General features: G+C 39.4%; 2 protein-coding genes across 5 annotated transcripts; both read right to left on the reverse strand.

The window, feature by feature from the left end:
• Positions 1 to 587: 587 nt before the first annotated feature.
• Positions 588 to 16,648, reverse strand: LOC148422881 (uncharacterized). 3 transcript variants are annotated; one of them, XM_088418430.1, is made up of 15 exons: positions 16,525 to 16,543; positions 10,872 to 10,970; positions 9,766 to 9,891; positions 9,391 to 9,670; positions 8,577 to 9,164; positions 8,411 to 8,460; positions 8,018 to 8,261; positions 7,822 to 7,947; positions 6,567 to 6,610; positions 6,410 to 6,482; positions 5,435 to 5,551; positions 5,011 to 5,178; positions 4,293 to 4,355; positions 4,131 to 4,165; positions 588 to 1,980 (listed from the first exon to the last, which is right to left on the reverse strand). In XM_088418430.1, exons 2-14 carry the CDS (start codon positions 10,943 to 10,945, stop codon positions 4,133 to 4,135), a joined length of 1,986 nt encoding a protein of 661 aa, XP_088274556.1. In that variant the 5' UTR covers positions 10,946 to 10,970; positions 16,525 to 16,543; the 3' UTR covers positions 588 to 1,980; positions 4,131 to 4,132. The 3 variants fall into 3 exon arrangements, with proteins under 3 accessions (XP_088274556.1, XP_088274557.1, XP_088274555.1); XM_088418431.1 differs by lacking the exon at positions 16,525 to 16,543 and adding an exon at positions 11,542 to 11,633; XM_088418429.1 differs by having other exon boundaries at positions 589 to 1,980; positions 16,521 to 16,648.
• LOC148422882 (bisphosphoglycerate mutase-like) lies at positions 16,597 to 18,557 on the reverse strand. 2 transcript variants are annotated; one of them, XM_088418433.1, is made up of 3 exons: positions 18,214 to 18,557; positions 17,946 to 18,124; positions 16,741 to 16,951 (listed from the first exon to the last, which is right to left on the reverse strand). In XM_088418433.1, exons 1-3 carry the CDS (start codon positions 18,544 to 18,546, stop codon positions 16,741 to 16,743), a joined length of 723 nt encoding a protein of 240 aa, XP_088274559.1. In that variant the 5' UTR covers positions 18,547 to 18,557. The 2 variants fall into 2 exon arrangements, with proteins under 2 accessions (XP_088274558.1, XP_088274559.1); XM_088418432.1 differs by having other exon boundaries at positions 16,597 to 16,951; positions 17,946 to 18,557.
• Between the last annotated feature and the right edge of the window lie 151 nt (positions 18,558 to 18,708).

Genomic DNA, 18,708 nt, shown 5'->3' on the forward strand with positions numbered 1-18,708 from the left:
ATACAAATAATTAAATATATTATGTTACATTATGTTATTTCTCATGTCCTCCTGAAAGCCAGCCTATTTATTTGTGTCCACTGTAGTGGACATTTGTTTTTTGTTTGTTTTTTTTGTCTTTTTCTATTGACTTATTACTGGAGCTAGCCTACTCATTCCTAGTGTCCTCAGTAGAGGACATCCTGTCCTTTGCAGGTATTTCTCATGTGTTTGACTGGGATGCACTTAACTTTGCTGTCTTGTAAGGACAAAATGGACACAACAGTGGACACAAATGAATAGGCTGATTTTCTAGATAGAATGATATATTTTTCTATTATAATAATATGATCATTTATGTGTAAAATTGTATAAAACCACATACGTATTTTTAATAAAAAGAAATCCCACCTATTTTCCAACGCATCAAGTAAATAAGTTCAAGTAAATGAGTACTTACTTACCGACTAGCTGAGCGTGTAACCCACTTCACCTCCTTGATCTTGACAAACAAAGTGACCCCCCTCTTATTTTTTTTTCTTTCAATCCAAGCGTACTCTGTGCTGGCCCTGCCCTTCCTCTGTACTCACGTGACAAGCAAGTTTGTCCTATGAGTGCTCTGCACCAAGGGGAGCATGGCCTCCGTAGGACAGCTGCAAGCCCAGGTCGCGTACATTAAAACATGCCAAAATAACAATAGGCCAGCCCCTTTATTTTTTCTTTAGTTTTTTTTAATTGCTGACAATAATAGTTAAACTCCAACACACCGTTGTCAGGACTCACTCATGTGTTATGCAGATTAAGGCTAAATCCACATGTACATTTGTGTTTACTGTTTTATCCATATAAAAAAAAAAATCACTACATGTGCCATTTCTCATGTTTTAAGTTACCACAAGATGGCGCCAAAACCCACACTATAGAAAAAGCGACTGATCATTTTTTGTGTGACAGGGAAAATCTAAGTTTAGCCTGGATTGTTACTGGAAATTAGTCGTAATAGTATCCAGGTTAGAGTTTTATTTAATCAGGACAAAACTTTAAGAGGAAAGAAAAGGATTTGCCACCATCTTGTGATACCATTAGACATTTACAGTCCTTACTCTCGGCTAGACTAGCATGCACCAAACAAAATAAAAATGCAGTGTCATTGTAAACTTCGAAAAATTCAGTGGATATAAAAAGTCAGATTTTTATGATCAAAGAAGCAATGATGGAGGAGATTAAGAATTTATTGATATTGGGCTATCTCTTTTTTTTCACAATAAGATGGCATTTAAACAGGGGGGTGTAAACTTTTTTTATCCACTGGCGAAATTTGACTCGCAGTTAATGACTTCACAGCAATTCGGCGTGATTTATATATACATATGTTAAGAAACAAACATTTCTTCAAAAACATCCCACACACAATAGCATTAGCGTGAATGCTAGCTGCTCTGCATTAATGCCTAATTAGTATAATGTTTGTTTTTCTAAATCAATATATTTAATAAACAGTGTGTGTTTTTCTGGAAAACAAAGATGAAACACCAGCCGCATAACAATGGAGTCACGTTTTGACAATATTAGCATTAGCATGAATTTTGACCGTTTGGAATGTCACCATTTGTCTCATAGCGATCCACAACAAAGCAATAAGACTTTATGACTTAGCAAATTAAGTATATTGTACTTCATTTCAAATGCCAATAATAATCCAACTACACTTTAATTAATACACTTTAGTGTTTCCTCACTGCTAGCTGTCATGTCTCATCCCCTTGATTGGTTAGCCTAAAGCAGTTAGCGCATATAGCAATAAGTCACAAAACGGAACCTTGAGCTCATGAGGAAGGAACTTTGTAACATCTTGACAAACACTTCAGCGCTTGACTGCGATTAAAATGTTTCATGTCTTTTGTTGAACTTTTCAAGGAGAGGACAGTGTGGCTCATCCAGGTCATGTGATCCTCACTCGGCGTCATGCGCGAAGGCGGGCAGGGAATATTTGCCGGGATGCTTGAGAGGGAATAAAGTGACAGACAGATTGCTCCGATTACCATATGATACAATTTACTTCAACTGCGATAGATGACCCGCAAGGACTTTCAGTTCAATGATAATTTTGGTTCATTTTTGGGCCTTTTTATGACGTGGTTGAAAATTTATGACCTTTATGACCATTTTATCTGTCAGCTTTATGATTCTTTATGACATGGAATGACTTAATACACAGCTGGGCATTTCAAGAGCTAGATGACAACTTTGCACATCATGGTATTTTTTCAGTTAAATGTATGATATGGATGATGCTTTATGACGTGCAAGTACTTTCAGTCCATAGCTGTGCATTTTCAAGAACCAGATAATACACATTTTGGAATTCTATCTGTTAGCTTTATGATTATGATGCTTTATGATGTGGAATGACCTGATTTACAGCTGTGCATGTTCAAGTGCCAGATGACAGCTCCACATCTTGGTATGTTCTCAGCCTGCTGTTTTATGCAGATGCTTTCTGACTTGGAATTAGTTTCGGTTCATATTTGGCTCTTGATAATACACAGCTTTGCATATGTTGGTATTTTCTCAGTCAGGTTAATGAAGTGGATGATGTTTTTTTTTGTTTTGTTTTTTTTACCTGAAATTACTTTCAGTTCACAGCAGTATTATATCAGGATCCAAGTGGCAGCTTTCCACATCTTGGTCATTTTTTTCAGGAAACGTTATGATATGATTGATATCTGATTGTAATTGAGGTTTTATGATGCGAAATGACTTTGGGGTTCAAAGATGTTCATTTTCATTGTTGAATAACTTGAATTTCTTAATGGTTCTGAGACCATCTGAAATGGAATGTGTTAGTCAGTCAACTAGGTAATTTCCAGTGCCAAGTTAGACTACTTTTTTTTTTTTTTTTTTTGGGGGGGGGGGGCTCCTCCCCCCCATCTGTTCCTGTGTGTACAGTAAATGTTGCTGACAGTCCCTTTGTATGTCTGAAAGGTGCAACGTTGTCATCTGCCCTTTACTTCAGTCCTCTGCGGTTCTATTTCCGATAAGCAACAAATGCCGAGGGAAGGGGTCAGCGTGCGCCACAAATAACATCTTCGGACTACTTTTGAGCAAAAAACTGGGATTTTTTTTTTTTTTCCTCATGGGCGTTGAGTGAATAAGCTCAAAGGACTTTGGCTGAGTTATCGCTCACTTGTTGCTAAGCCGGTGAGCCGTCGCTCGTAATGTGACAATCAAGCAGCTGCGCTAGGGTATGCGTAAGCGACGGTCCAGGTGGTGGCGGCGGCGGGCGACAAGACCGCAGTCATGCGGACCAGTTTTTTATAATGCAGTACTGGGAAACAAGGTCAAGGTGACGGCTTGTTTTAAATTTAGAGATGTGTTCTCTGTTCTTAGTGGGCAGCCAATCAAAAGGGTTCACGGGTTTCTGATAGGAAGTTTTATCGAAGTTTTGCACAAGTGATGGGTTTAATATTGTAATATCGTGATTTTCCAAAATTATTTAAAAAAAAATAAATAAAATGAAGATTTTGGGGGCCATTTTGTCCAACCATATTATCGATTACTTCCTACTGATTACCATAATTGGAGTTAATCTCAAAAACAAAGCACATTATAAAGCATGTGTGGTATAATTCACAATTATGATATTAGAGTATGATTTTTGCTCCAGTTATAATGCGGTAAATTCCCCAGTGATTACTCTTACAAATATATTCACTTCAATGCGGTATATTTTTCATCGCAACTTCATTATTATAGGATTAATTTCCCCAAGTTATTGTACAATGCAATTACTATATTTTCATAATTGAACAATCACAGAGCTAAGGGTGTCCCAAATGGTCCGACATCAGCCCCCCCAAAAAGTATGTCAGATATTAGCTATCATAAACACTCGTATACTATTTTTTATCAGCTGTACTGGGATTTTTTCTCTGTGCCCTGGATTTGGTATTTAGTTTTTTCAAGTGCATTCAATTTCCATTCTATCTTTAAATCAGCAGTGCAAAAAAAAAAAATAGGGTTTCATGAGGCTTCACTTTTCCATCACTGTCCCACAGTACTTTCGGCTGCTATATCTGCATCGTATCAGAAGTAAAGAAAATTGTATCAGGACACCCCTAATCACTTCAATTATGAACAGGGAGACTTACTTTTAGACAAATTTGCCTTTGACTCCAACCAAAACCTGCAAAAGAACAGGAATTTGTTCATCTGGTGGAACATGTTCATAACGTGAAGAAAAAAACTAGGTAACTTGTAGATGCTGCAGCTGTGTGTGTGTGTGTGTGTGTGTGTGTGTGTGTGTGTGTTACTTTGGCTGGCGTCGAGCTCTTCTTTGTCTCCCACATGTTGCGCTTGTTACCGACGTCACTTTGCTGTCACGGGTCAAGACAAATAACGTTTATTGAGCAGGGATTCTCAATAGAGAAAGAAGCAGTACATTTACTTCTCAAATTAAGAGCAAATTAATTGGAACACAAAGCAACAATGTTTATTTGCATTTTAGTGACTATACCCTGGAATTGCTGAATAAAAAAACACCTAGATGGGACAATAAATTTAGTTCCAAAGTTTAATACTTGGTAGATGCCGTTATTTCCCCAATAGGACACACTTTTTTTTCCCAAAAATGAAGTCCAAAAGTATGGGTGTGTCCTACAAATGGGTAATTAGAAATTATGGTAATTATGGTAATTATAGATTTATTTTACTAAATCACACTTTCTTTTACAAAAACTTTGCACCTTGTCCCCTAATTAATTGGAGTGTATCCAAATTTTAGGGTGCTACAGAAAAATGAATTGTAAATTATACATTTATGACTGAAATGCAGAGATAGAAATTCATGAATTTACATGGCAATTGAGTTATTTTATATTTTCGTCCCCCAAAAATGATAACTCGCGGTTTATGCGCTGTATAACACCGCGCTCGGCTTGTTAGATTACTGCACTAACACAATACTAACATGCTTGAACCACTCCTGTGTCACATATTACAGCAATAAAAAGGTTTTTGCCGGTATTTTACATTTGTACTTGGTTGCGTTGAAGGCTGGGATTTATCAGGCTTGGCTCCGGGCTTTGTTGTTGCCGGCGCTGTCGGCGGCGGCGCTTCCGATGCCACAGGTGGCGTCTTCTCGAACTGCGCTGACTTCGCCGTCCGACTGGCCACGTTTACTTTGATAGAAACGGCATCCTAGAGAAGACACAAAAATACAGCGAGTTTGCAATTAAAATTCGTTTCATCTTTGGCGCTGTGCATGATGCGTTAGCGATAAGCTAATGTGTAATCTGTTTTACCTAATGTGATAACTGTGCTCACACTCAGTGAGAGCAAAATCATGATTAGAAAGAAAAACACTTAATTAGTGCAAACAAGAGGCACCAGGCTACTTCTTGTTTGGTTGCTTAGCAACCAGCCACGTGAAAGTCTTTGGGACCCTTGTAAGCACCTTATTAGCTTGATTGTCAGATATGTTGCCGCTCTCCCACATGCTCTTGATGCTGCGCGCACCCCCTGAGGGGATGTCGGCCATGAGGGGCTTGGGGGATTTCACATCTTTGTTTCCCTGCGGGAAGAAGAGAAATTGGTCGGTTATTTGAATAAATAAAATGCAATCATGTGCAAGGGAAACAGTTTTTCCAAATTATACATATTTTACATGAAAAAAAGTCCTATTTTTTATAGTATAAAGTAAAAAGTCACGTGAAACAAATTTGAAAAATGACATATTACATGGGGGGAAAATACCACATTTACTCAATTAAAATTAGGTTACAGATTACAAGCAATATTATTTGTTAAGATCACTGCTTGGGTAAATAAATTCTAGGGTATATAAACCACTATTTTTTTCTCATGCTTTGAACGCTGTGGCCACCAGAGTACAATCTTTTTGTAAACAAAAGGGAGACAAAAGAAGACTTTGATTTCTGAGTTGAAATTGCTATTTTACTCACCACCAGGGGGTAATTTCTACTATTAAACTCAAGCGGGCATGGCACTGTTGTGTTGGTCCTGTAATCTAACAATTCGAGCGTGTCGTGTTATGTTGCAAATGTGTTGGTGCTGCTCTTGTTTCTAAACATCTGTGTTGAAGGCAAAAGCCCTAACCAGGGTAATTTGGAAAAAAAAGTTTTCAATAAAAACAACATTTGAAAAACTTCCATCTTTATGCGTAAATATTTTATGTTACAGCCTGCGGCTTATACTCTGGTCCGACCTATACATGACCAATGTTCTGTTAATTTTTTGTTGGTGCGTCTTATTGTTCGAAAAATACGTAAATTATTAAGGCTCTCATTTAGCTAATATTTAATTAATTAAATTGCTCGTAACTTGTTGCCCCATTTGAGTCAAGTGAATGTGGGGTTTTTTTGTAAACAATATAAGACTAACAAAAGAAGAAGAGTAAATATAGTCTCACCTGAACGGCCGAGGCGTACTGTTCGAGTCTGCTTCCGATCTTGGAGACGATGGGGGCGTGCGACGTTCTCACGCTGGACCCCAAATGATGAAATCAATGAAATCAATGAGGGTCCCCAAATTAAACACGTCTGCTCGAGCAGACCAAAAATTCTCACCTCTTCTGAGCCGATTTGCTCAAGAATTCCGCCTTCTCGCCAATCTGTGCCGAACAAGAACACAAAATTTAGATGGGGTCAAGTTGCCCTGCTCGTTCCAGAACAGTCTGACTTTTCTGCTGGGTTGTGTTTGTCCAGAAGAACATTCTTCAAATCAAATTGTGGCCAGCATATGTTAATCATTTCAAAGCGCCGCTGTAATGTTTGATGCTCGCGGTTGCAAGCGTGTCGCTCTTAACCCCTGCGTGCCCGGGGATTTTTCACTAGCCTGGCCTTATTATCGTGCCACGGAACATTTTGAGCTATTGAAAGGAACTATATATTACCGTATTTTCCGCACTATAAGGCGCACCCTCAATTAATGACATATTTTAAAACCTTTTCCATATATAAGGCGCACCGGATTATAAGGCGCACCCTCAATTAATGACATATTTTAAAACGTTTTCAATCACAATGTCGTAATACTCAAAGTAATAACAATAACTCTAAACTCTCAATAGCATAACTCAATGTCAATATGAGCAACCTTGTTCAACTGGAAACACACAAAAGGAATAGGTAAAGCTTACCGCATTTTCCGCACTATAAGGCGCACCTAAAAGCCTTATTTATTTTTTAAAGCTGATGGTGCGCCTTATAATCCGGTGCGCCTTATATATGGATCAATATTGAGGTTGGGATTCGTAGTTGGGGAATGAACTGATAAAGTAAGCTTGACCTGTTTCTTTTCTGTGTTTACAGTTAAACAAGGTTGCTCATATTGACACTGAGTTATTATGCTATTGAGAGTTTAGAGTTATTGTTTGAGTTATTATTGTTATTACTTTGACTATTACTATATTGTGATTGAAGTAGTTTTTAAAATATGTCATTAATTGAGGGTGCGCCTTATAATTCGGTGCGCCTTATATATGGAAACCGTTTTAGAATATGTAATTAATTGAGGGTGCATCTCATAATCCGGTGCGCCTTATATATGGAAAAAGTTTTAAAATATGTCATTAATTTGGGGTGCGCCTTACAGTGCGGAAAATACAGTACTTTATCAGTTCATTCCCCATCTACCAATCCCAATCTCAATATTGATCCATATATAAGGCGCGCCTGATTATAAGGCGCACCATCAGCTTTTTTTTTAAAAATGAACGCTTTTAGGTGCGTCTTATAGTGCGGAAAATACAGAATTTATATTTGACAGTGTTATGACCGTTTCAAAGTCAAAATCCCTGGAAACCCATGACGTAAATCTGACCTTGGATGATCCTTTGGGTCCAATGGTGAAGGAGGGCTTGACGGGTTCTTGCTCCAGCTGTTTCTTCTTCTCGGCGGCCTCCGCTCTCCTCTTCTCGATCTCCTCCCTCATCCTCTTCCTCTCCTCCTGCGCCGACAGCAGCCGTTTTCACAACTTTTCTCAGGTGGAAATTAACAAAAAAAAAGTCCCTCCCCACCTGCTCTTTGCTCTTTTTGTCCTCCAGCTCTCGCTTCCTCTGCTTCTCCTCCTCCCCGAGGATTTTCCTCCTCTCCTCCCTTTTCCTCTTCAGCTCCTCCAGCTCGGCCTCGGCGTGATGCTGCTTCTGCTTCATCTTCTCCATCTCCTCGCTCTCCGCGTCGTCCCGCCGCCGCTGGAGCTCCTGCAGCTTGCGCTCGGCCTCCTGGCGCTCGGAAAGGTCCAGACCTGAAGGAACCTCGTCCCTGTGCTCGCGGAAAAAAGTTTTGTATCACAACAAATGGTCATTTTTACGTGAAAAAAAAAGATTGTTTTTCAGGTCATCGGCTCATGCGTAAGTTCAAATTCAAAAATCAATTTAGTAGCATTCTTTAAATGATTTCCGTTGTGTTACCTTGATTGCTTGTCTGGCTTCTTCAGTTTATTTTCAAGGAGTGCTCCATTCTGATTGGTTGGACAAAAATAAGCACATTTTAGGATTTATAACTATAGATATATGAGAAATATACTTTTGCATGATTATGAAGAAAGTTGATTCGTAAACAACCAAATCATCAAACCTCATCTTTCTTCCCCTTCTCCTCCAGCTCTCTCTTTTTACGTTTCTCCTCCTCGTCTTTTTTCTTCTTCTCCTCGGCTTCCTTTTTCCGTTTTTCTTCTTCTTCTCTCTTTTTCCGCTCTTCCGTGTCCCTCTTCTTCTGCTCCTCCTTCTTTTTCTTCTTCTCCTGCTCTTCAGCTTCCCTCTGCCGTTTTTCTTCCTCCTCCTTCTTCCTCTTCTCCTCCAGCTGTCGTTTTTCCTGCTCCTCGTTGCGTTTTCTCTCCTCCTCCAGCTCCCGTTTTCGCTTTTCCGCCTCTTCCTCGTCTTTCCGCCGTCTCTCCTCCAGCTCCCGCTTCTGAGCTTCCTCTTCCTCCTTTTTCCGCCTCTCCTCCATTTCCCTTTCCTGTCTTTCCTCATCTTCTCTCCTCTTCCTCTCCTCCTCTTCTTTTTTCCGCCTCTCTTCATCCTCTATCCTCCGCTTTTCCTCCATTTCTTTCTGATGCCGCTCCTCCTCTTCTTCTCTCCTTCTCCTTTGCTCATTTTCATCTTCCTGGTCATCATCTGGAGCCGCCTTCTCCTTTTCCTCAGCTTCCTCAGCTTCACTCTTATCCTGTGTTAGTAGAAAATAGTTGAGAGAGAACAAACCTCCAGGATATGCAACCTTCACAGGCTAGTAAAAACTTTTTTTTTTTTTTTCGGTTATATACAATGCAATGCAAGGCTGGTTCAATGGAAATGTAATCATTGCGTCTTAATGCCAACAGCGCCACCTCTAGGAGCAAAAAAGTTTGTCAAAATGCTTCATGAGGCTTCATTTTCCTATCACTACTTCTTACCGCCTCTTTCTTTGCATCCTCCTCCTCCGTTTTGTCGTCGTCGTCTTCGCCGTCTCCCCGCCTTCCCGCGTCAACGTCCGTCCGGTTTTCCGGCGAGCCGTCGAGCCCGTTGGCCGCCGCGAAGTTCGGGTCCGACTCCTTCTGCCTCTCGATGGCTTCCTGCATCCTCCTCTGCCTTCGCTCCTCCCTTTTGGCCAGACGCTCCTCCAGAGCCTGCTCGTCGTCCGCCGCCGCCAAACTCATGGCGGCGGAAGCGGCGGAGGCTTCGCTCGGCGTCACGCTGCCATGACAGTTCGGAAAGCCGTTTCAGAATTCCCGAGTGGTAAGAAACGCTTTCCACAAGAATGGAGAGAAGTTGCGAAAGGTGTTTTGTACTCGTTGGCGTTGAGCGCGTCGCTGCTGGCGGAGCCTTCGGATTCTCTCTGTTTCTTCCTCTCCTCCCTCGCGCGTCTCCTTTGCTCCCTAGCCGCCTCCTCGTCATCGTCGTTGGTGTAGCCAATTCTGTGAACGCACACGGAATTTTTTTCAATCGCAGCACAAAGCATCTTTGGTGGAAACAAAATGACTTAAAACAGTATGTGGTTTAAGAAACTTTGGAGCTTCAATTGTTGTGGTATCCAAGCAGATTTTGTTCAGGGTCGTGTAACATCATCTTGTTTTATTTGCTGGAAAATGGCATCACTAATAGCCATGCGTATTTGTTTAAAAATAAAGGCCTACGACATTTTGCAAAGGAGTCACCACAACACAATTTAGCCAGCAGTTGCTCCATGTTCCATTTTGTTTGCTCTTAATTTGAAAAGAAAAATGTTCTGTTCCTGCCGTGGCATTAAAAAGACCTAAATTAAATTTGCTGATACCTGCAAAAATCTTGTTAAAATCTCACGTATCTCCTGAAGTGCCCTTTAGGACCACAAGGGACACTCGTACCCCGATTTGAGAACCCCTTATTTACAATGTCAGAACTATGGGCACAGTTTGGAGTCCTCTTGTCATTTTACTTTCATTTAATATGTGATGAAAAAGCCATTTGATTAAATAATTTATTATGAAATTATCATTCTAAATCAATTGATTTAATTATATTTTTATCTTTAATTTCACAACAATTAATTGCCAATGGAATTGAATAAAAGTTCATTGTAAGAGTTATTATATTTTAAAAATATTTACATATTGTATACCCAACATATTTGACCAATTTGAGGCCCCCCCCCAAAAAAAGATATTCAGAAAGATTAGTATTACGTGTATCATGTACGTGTATATATTCGGTAGATTGCAACAATAGCCCCATATTCCTCACTCTGTATTTAAGATAATAAAAAAACATTATCAATGGAAAAGTAACGACTGTATTACCATCCTCAATTTTAGTCTATCGTATACGGGTTACTTTCATCAGACAAAAACCATGATGGGTGGACAGAATTTGGGCAGCTAGGCAATATAAACAAAATAAAAAAAAAAAGCTTGCTGACTTCTCGGCCTCCAGACGCATCTGTTCCCTCCTCTGCCTCCTCAGCTCCATGCGGCGGTCAAAGTCGTCGTCCATGATGACCCGAAAATTTTCTTACTCTCTGGAAGGCAATCAAAAAATTTAGAAGAAGATTCAAGAATTATGCTGCATATTTATAGCTCGTGATAGTTGTTCCTTGCAGAGGATAACTAATATATGCGCTTGACTTTTGTTTTATTATCTGTCTCCATGTTTTGCACCATCATTTTTGGTCAACTTGTCAAAAAGATTTAACAGTCCCCTAATTTTCCATATACTTTCCTATATATATAAAACTTTAGGTCAGAGGTGTCAAACCTACGGCCTGCGGGCCGGTTCTGCCCTGCAAATGGGTTTAATCCGGCCCGTAAGATGAATTAAGAAAATATAAACAAGTAAACATATTTGAATATCTGCACTGGAGATATGTCTGCGATTGAGTAAGTCAATGTGAAGTTGACATTTTATTTTTAGTTAAAGTATTTAACTCACAAGTTGTGACTGATCTGTGATGCAAATTCGCTTTGCAGTCACAAAAAAAAAAGTATCATGGTACATAACAAAACAATGACTTCACTATAGCGACATAACAAACATCCCAGGAGTCACGAGAGCAACCCCCCCCAAAAGCAAATAAAAATGTAATGAAGTACCGTAAGAGTGGCCCGGTTTTATTCCTGGGACGTCGGCCCGATTTGTCGCCATATATCAAAGTCGAGTCTGGATTATATCGGGTTCCTTGTGTAGCGCAGAGAATTCCGACTCCTTCAACTACCACAAAAGGAAAAGCTGCTCCCTCTGCCTCCTCCTACTCTTCTTCTTCCTCCTTCTTGCCTCCGTCTCACTTTTCACATCTTCTTACTCCAACTCATACACATCACAGGCCTATTTTTTGATACTTTTTATTTATTCCCATAAGTATGCTCGTAAATCATCAAATCTGGACCGATCTTTGAAGACACGCAGAATATGGGGCAGCCTTGATAACAAGATGGTTCATCTCAAGGGGTTTGTTGTCTTAATAAATGAAAAAATATTCTTTCGCTATACAAACATGGGACCCAAAAAAGAAAATTTCGACTTCTAGAAGGTTCTAAATGTTTTTTTCTACCTTTTTCCATCCCAGAGCAACTGTGTTGTCATTTTAAAAATGGCCACCTCATGAGATGGATCACCAAAACAGGTAGATTTTAATGCATAGTTCGTATTCCAAAAGCACAATATTTGAGAACCACTGATTTAGTCCATTTGGGTAGAAAATTCCGCTTTTGACTTTGAAGATTCATTGGTTTAGCTTGTCTGTTTTGTTCCTCTTCTCGATCATCCGAAGCAGTTTGTTGTCATTTTTCACTTTCTGCTTCATTGTCACCCGATTGTGTATGACTTGATTTATCACTGATACAAATAATGCCGTGTTTAGACTAGTGGGGCTGCATAGAACGCATTTTAAAGACAATTAAGGAGGCGGCCATTTTGTCACTTGCCGTCGACTGAAAATGACATCAAAGTTCCTCGGGTAGCAACCAATCACGGCTCACTTGTCTTCTGGGTTATGTGATGTTCACAAGTTTATTGTTAGATCAACTGTGATCTCACTGGGGTGAGTAAATAGAACAGGTACATTTTCATGTTTTATATTTCACAAGTGCAATATTTAGAGTACATTATGAGTGTTGCATACAACATATTGTATACTGAATATTAAATCCACTATAAACATGGAATTTGAAAATGTATTCATAGGTTTCAACAGGCCAAAAGAAGCCTCAAGAAAGTCAAACCACAAACAGACTTTTTTAAATCGAGTTTAAAATATGAAATTATTATATTAAAATAATATCACTTTCATTTGTCCTTGCACTCAAACTGTAGCTATTGCCTGACCCCAGATGAAGAGGACTGCTGTCCAAATATTACAAATGATTTCTACCAATTGTTTATACCTAAGTGTTACTAATGCCTTCGCGCCGAGCGGGATGAAGGAATATGAAACCAAAACCAACCCTGATCTCCGGAATCCCAAGAGAAAATAAGGCTGCAACGTTTACAGTGCGGATATTGAACTTGATTGACATCATCTGATATCCCGCGTTTGTTATTATTTCCACTACTTTCACTCATGCAGAAGATCGTTTATGATCATCTTTATAAGATAAGAGGGCCACCAACAGTGATAATGCAATGGATGATTCCATATACAGTCACAAATTACATACTTTTAGTGAAGGGGAAAAATGGAATACAATTTGACAAATGCAAGAAAAGAAATGTCATGTAATAAAAAAAAAAGTATTCAGGTTAATCTCGCATTAGTTTGGGGAATTCTAACTGAACAGCAAAATCCAGCCATATTAATCCGTTTTAGAGGCTGACCATTTGCAACTCCTATTAACCAGGGGTGTCAAACATACGGCTCGCGGGCCGGTTCGGGCCCACAAATGGGTTTAATTGGGCCCGCTGGATGATTTTCTAAAGTATAAAAATGAGATGAATTTTTTAGTCGATGAAACATTTGACATTTTTTCTGAATAATAGTCATGTTCTTGTTTTATTTTGGACAGTATTAAAAAAGAATAATACATTTGAAGGGTTACGGCATCCCTGGCTTACATTTTTTTCATATTACAAAGTGGACGTTTTTTCGTCTCTTCAGCTTCAACAACTGTCATGAACTGTGGGGTTGGCTGTGTTTATGTTCTTTTGCCTCCCTCTTCAGGCGTTTTTATGTTATGGGCTTATTTTCTGGTCATGTCAAACATAAACATATATATATATATATATATATATATATATATATATATATATATATATATATATATATATATATATATATATAACCCATAAACCCATAAACCACCAAGCATAAAACTTAGCATTGAAAACGTTTTTGAGATTTAAGTTAATGATTTCTGTTGACAACATAGCTTAACTATGGGGGCGTTTTATGTTGATAAATGCAAAATGTGAGAATTAAACTAAAACAGCAGCAGACAGGAAGTGACCAACACACCCTTTTTAAGTTGCTCGCTAAAGTCATTATTTAAACAATTTGTTTCAGTATTCCTATTGCAGCATCGATACACGGAGAAACATTCACGACAAAGAAGGCAGCGCACTGAAACATGATGGCTTTGCCCCCGAGAAGCATTTACAATCAATCCAAGTCGCAACGGCTTCCCCGACATGACCAAATATGGTCACCTGTGAGGGGAAAAAAAAAAAACAATCCCTGACCAACAGACAAATTCCAAACAGTTTAGATGGGCTGACATACTGTAGTCAGTGCCTATTAAAATGTTTTGCACTCACACTAGTGGGAATGAAAGATGTTCTGTTTTGAGGCTCGTGATTGGAGGATTTTTGAGGACTCACTGTTCAGTTTTATGAGAAATAAAAGGCTCAGGGGGTCAATTTAGTAGATAAAAGAAATGCTTGTTTACTTCAGGGATTCTCTAAAGGTGCCGCTACTGATTTGTGGGCTCCCTCTAGTGGTGGCTGAAAGAATTCCTCAATAAGTGCAGTGAAGTTCAATAAGTATCGGTTGTTTCTGTAAAATAATTGAGTTTATTATATTCTATATTCATATCGTATTCTATATTTAATTTTTGGCTCTGTTTTGTCTGTTTTTGTCCAAGTGAAAACCATGAAAACTGCATTTTTAAATCCCATGTTTCCTACTGGATTTAATCACACAATTTGGACATTTTTTTTTTTTTTTTTTTTTCTTTCTACCAACAAGAGTGCAATTTCATGTCACATTTTTAAAGGTGAATTCAACCTAAAATATTTCTTAACAATTTGTCCATCTCAGGGTCGGCCATTTTGTCTCTTGTTGTCATGTGAATAACCTCACAATTGCTCAGGTAATGACCAATGACAGCTCAGCCTGTGAATGTCACATGACCAAACTCAGAAAACAGGTGAGCTGTGATTGGTCATTGCCTGAGCCTTGGACAATTGTGATGTCATTTTCAGTTGACAGCAAGTGACAAAATGGAACCCCCAGGATATATATATATATATACATTTTTTTTTTTTTTTTTGCTTCAATCATATACTTTTTTTTAGCGTTTTGGAAGGAAACTGGAATGTGTAGAAATTTGTAAAAATGTGTAATAATAATCTCTATTAATCACATAAACTGACATGTTACATTATGTTTTATATCTATATATTATGCAGTATATTTATTTTTTAGTACCATGTTCGATACTTGGAGACCAAGGAATTTTTGTTAGGTGGTAAAACGTTTGAGTATGTGGCCGAGAAGGAACGGGAAATGTATTTTCCTGACGGGCCCATCATCTGCTCCAGTGGTGCTGCGGGCCTCCTTTTAAGGAAGCGCGCGGCCGCTCCCACTTTTGGCCAAGCAAAGGCCATGGATGGAGAGCGGCGTTTACGCTTGCAAATATGTGCCGCTGCAACACCAAGTGACAGTCCTAAAATAACCTTCTTTCCATTTAGATTGCCATGAATCAACATTCCAGCCGCTTCCTCGAGGGACTACGAGTATGAAAGACAAGCTAACGCTATTGTCAATGAATGGCGACTTTCACAATTGGCCTTCCAAGATAAATGCGTACGAACAAACAAAAAGTCTTCATTCATTCATATGAAATGCCTTGTAGTTACCTGCACGACTTGTGATGCTGTTGCTAGGTAGAATTCGTAAGGCACAATCATGACTGCCCCATTGGCCAGTACACTATAGAGAGATGTCCAATTAACGTATTTTCCGCAGGTGCGCCAGATTATAAGGCTCACCTATTTTAAAACTGTTTTTATTTATAAGGTGTTTTTTATTTATAAGGCGCATTAAAAAATAAAATAGAAACTACAGTTGTGGCTGACATTACTCCATGCATCCACTAGATGGAGTTGCGCTCAAGGGAATGTCAACAAAACAATCAGATAAGTCAGGCAAACTTGTCAATCGAAAATGAAGAATAAAGATGATTTGTGGAAAGTAGTATCTGAAAATGCAAAAAAAAACTCTTGATTACAGTAAGACTGTTTAGAAAACAGATTAAAAGTATAAATATGATTCAATTCAATATTAAACGTAATTTTTTTAAATCAAATTGCAACCAAAAAACAAATATATTGTTTTGTTGATTTAAAAACTGTGAGTTTTTAAAAAAAAATAAAGCGGCATTTTTCAAATGAATACAGAAACAATTTATCATATTAAAATTTCTAAGTGTTTTCAAGATTAATTGTAAAAAAAAAATTAACATTTATATCTGAAATGCAGAGGTAAAAATAGAAGAATGTACATGGTGATTAAGTTATTTTATTTTTTCGTCATCCCAAAATGAAAACTCACGGTTTATTCTCTGTGTAATCTGTGAAAAAATACATCCATCCCTAAAAATAGTACAATTGATGTCAGAATTCCTCCATAATAAGTAAGATCTCATTTTCTTCCAGTTAAACATCAATTTTTAACACAATCCTTTTGTCATAACCTGATTAATAAGCTATGTTTTTATGTGTCTATTTTTAAATTCAGCAATCATATCTTATTCGCTACTTAACCAATAGGCGTATTGTAATACTTAAATACGCTTCCAAATACGCTAATTATGACAATACAGTAAAAACACCACAATAGACCAAAGAGGAGACTTACCCACCCAGCAAACCACAGTGAACAGTTTCCAACTTGAAAACAGGAGCAGAAGCTCAAGCCGAGGTTTTTAAAGCCAATGTGAATGCTTGAGCCCCGCCTGCGTGCTTCACTTGAGATTTCTGCCTGTGTCTCTTTTTTTTTCAGGGTTCCATCCCCACCACAGTAAATGTGACTTTTATTTTATTTGGACTCACTTTAGACGAGTGATAAACACAGCGCGTCATGACATTTTTATTTCATCGTTGGCCACGCGATTCAAGTTGATGCTTTGGCTTTTCCCTGATCCTCCACCTTCTTGATAGCCTCCTTGATCTTCTGCTGGTCTCCCAGAAGCTGACAGGCTTTGACGGGGCTCAATCTGGCGTCCAACTCCACCAGCATCGGAATCCCCGCCGGCAATGTCACTCTGGCGATATCCTCGTCCGATATCCCTTTGAAAGCACATGAATCAGACTACAGTGAGTCGCAGCACTGGATTTTGTCCAATGTGAGTCAAATGTCCTCCTTTAAGCATTTCCAGTTGGTCCAAAATGCTGCTGCTTGCCTCTAAACTCTTGATGTTTGCAAATGTCATTTAACGCGAAATCAAGTGACAAAATGGTTGCCCTAAACGTGTAGTTACTCATATTCCACAAATCCAATATTCAGAAAATCGTGTCTTCAGTAAAGACCATTTTTTTTTTACTGACTTCTCCTTTGAGAACCCTTTATGCTTACCGCAAGAACAGTCTGACTTTCATCCACATAGCGAAGAAATTAAATGCCGTATTTTCTTAAAATGGACCAGTAATTAGAGCCAAGCAAACAATGAAAAAAAACAGGGGCCCTGAAATGGAACCCTGTGGAACACCAAAGGGCAACAGCAGGCTAACTCATAGCATTGGTTAGGCTGCACATATTTGAATACAAATGTTGGAGCAACACATAGAGCCAGACAATTTCAGGGTGTTGAAACACTAATTCTGTCTAATTCAATAATTGTCAGCTATTTTCGTTTTAAAAAAAATATACTGTAAATAAGTACCTTTGGATTAAATGTCTGAAACCTAAAGATGTACAAATACATCTTAGATAGAAGGCGTATAAATCAGTCTTTGGGATTGAATGACTATTCAGTTTCAGCTGTTCTTTGAACAAAAAATCTGTTAATAAGTACCTGGGATTTAATTGGACTCTGTAAAAACGTGTAAATACGTCTTTGGGATTGAATGAGCAATCGTTGTCAGCTGTTTTAGAGACTCATCTTTGCCCGATATTTAAAAAAATATATATGTACATATTATATATTTAAAAAAAAAAAAAGAAATCCTGGAAATAAGTACCTGCGATTGAATGTCTCAACTCTGTAAAGACGTATAATTCCGTCTTTGGGTTTGAATGAGTTGAGTGCAGGGTAGGAGTACATTTCCCTGCAATGCGTCGTACCTTGCAGGTGTTTGAGCAGCGCCCTGCAGCTGTTCCCATGAGCGGCGATGAGCACCGTCCTGCCCCGTCGTATCTCGGGCACCACGGCGCTTTCCCAATACGGCAGCAGCCTGTCCAGAACCTCCTTCAGGCTCTCGGCCCGAGGCAGCTTCTCCTTCTCCACGTCGCACGTTCCGTATCTGCGATCCGTGTAGATTTCGCTAAAATACGGGTGCGATTCGTCGATGGGCGGCGGCGTGACGTCGTAGCTCCTCCTCCACAGCTTCACCTTCTCCTCCCCGTGCCGGGCGGCCATTTCGGCCCGGTTCAAGCCGATCAGGGCTCCGTAGTGGCGCTCGTTGAGGCGCCACGACTTGACCACGGGGACCCACTCCTGCCCCATGGCCTCCAGGACCAACCAGGCCGTCTGGATGGAGCGGCTGAGGATGGAGGTGAAGACCATGTCGAATTTGTAGCCCTGCTCCTTGAGGAGCCGGCCGCAATCCCGGGCCTCCTTCACGCCGTCCTCGCTGAGCTTCTGGTCCACCCAGCTGCAGAATCGGTTCTCCCGGGTCCAAGCCCCCTCGCCATGCCTCAGCAGAAAAAGTTTGTACGTGGACATCTGCAGCAGCACAACCCTGAGAATGCACAAGCAGGTAAGATTTCAACTTTAGCTACCAAAAGCAGTGATGAGAAAACGAAGCCTCGCGAAACACTCGAAGCATGTTTTTTTTTTTTTACTCCTCTAGATGGTGCTATTGCTATCAACAGGAGTGAAAAAAAA

The sequence above is a fragment of the Hippichthys cyanospilos genome, chromosome 6, assembly GCF_059441005.1.
Source record: "Hippichthys cyanospilos isolate Australia breed blue-spotted pipefish chromosome 6, RoL_Hcya_1.0, whole genome shotgun sequence".
NCBI classification, from domain to species: Eukaryota; Metazoa; Chordata; class Actinopteri; order Syngnathiformes; family Syngnathidae; genus Hippichthys; species Hippichthys cyanospilos.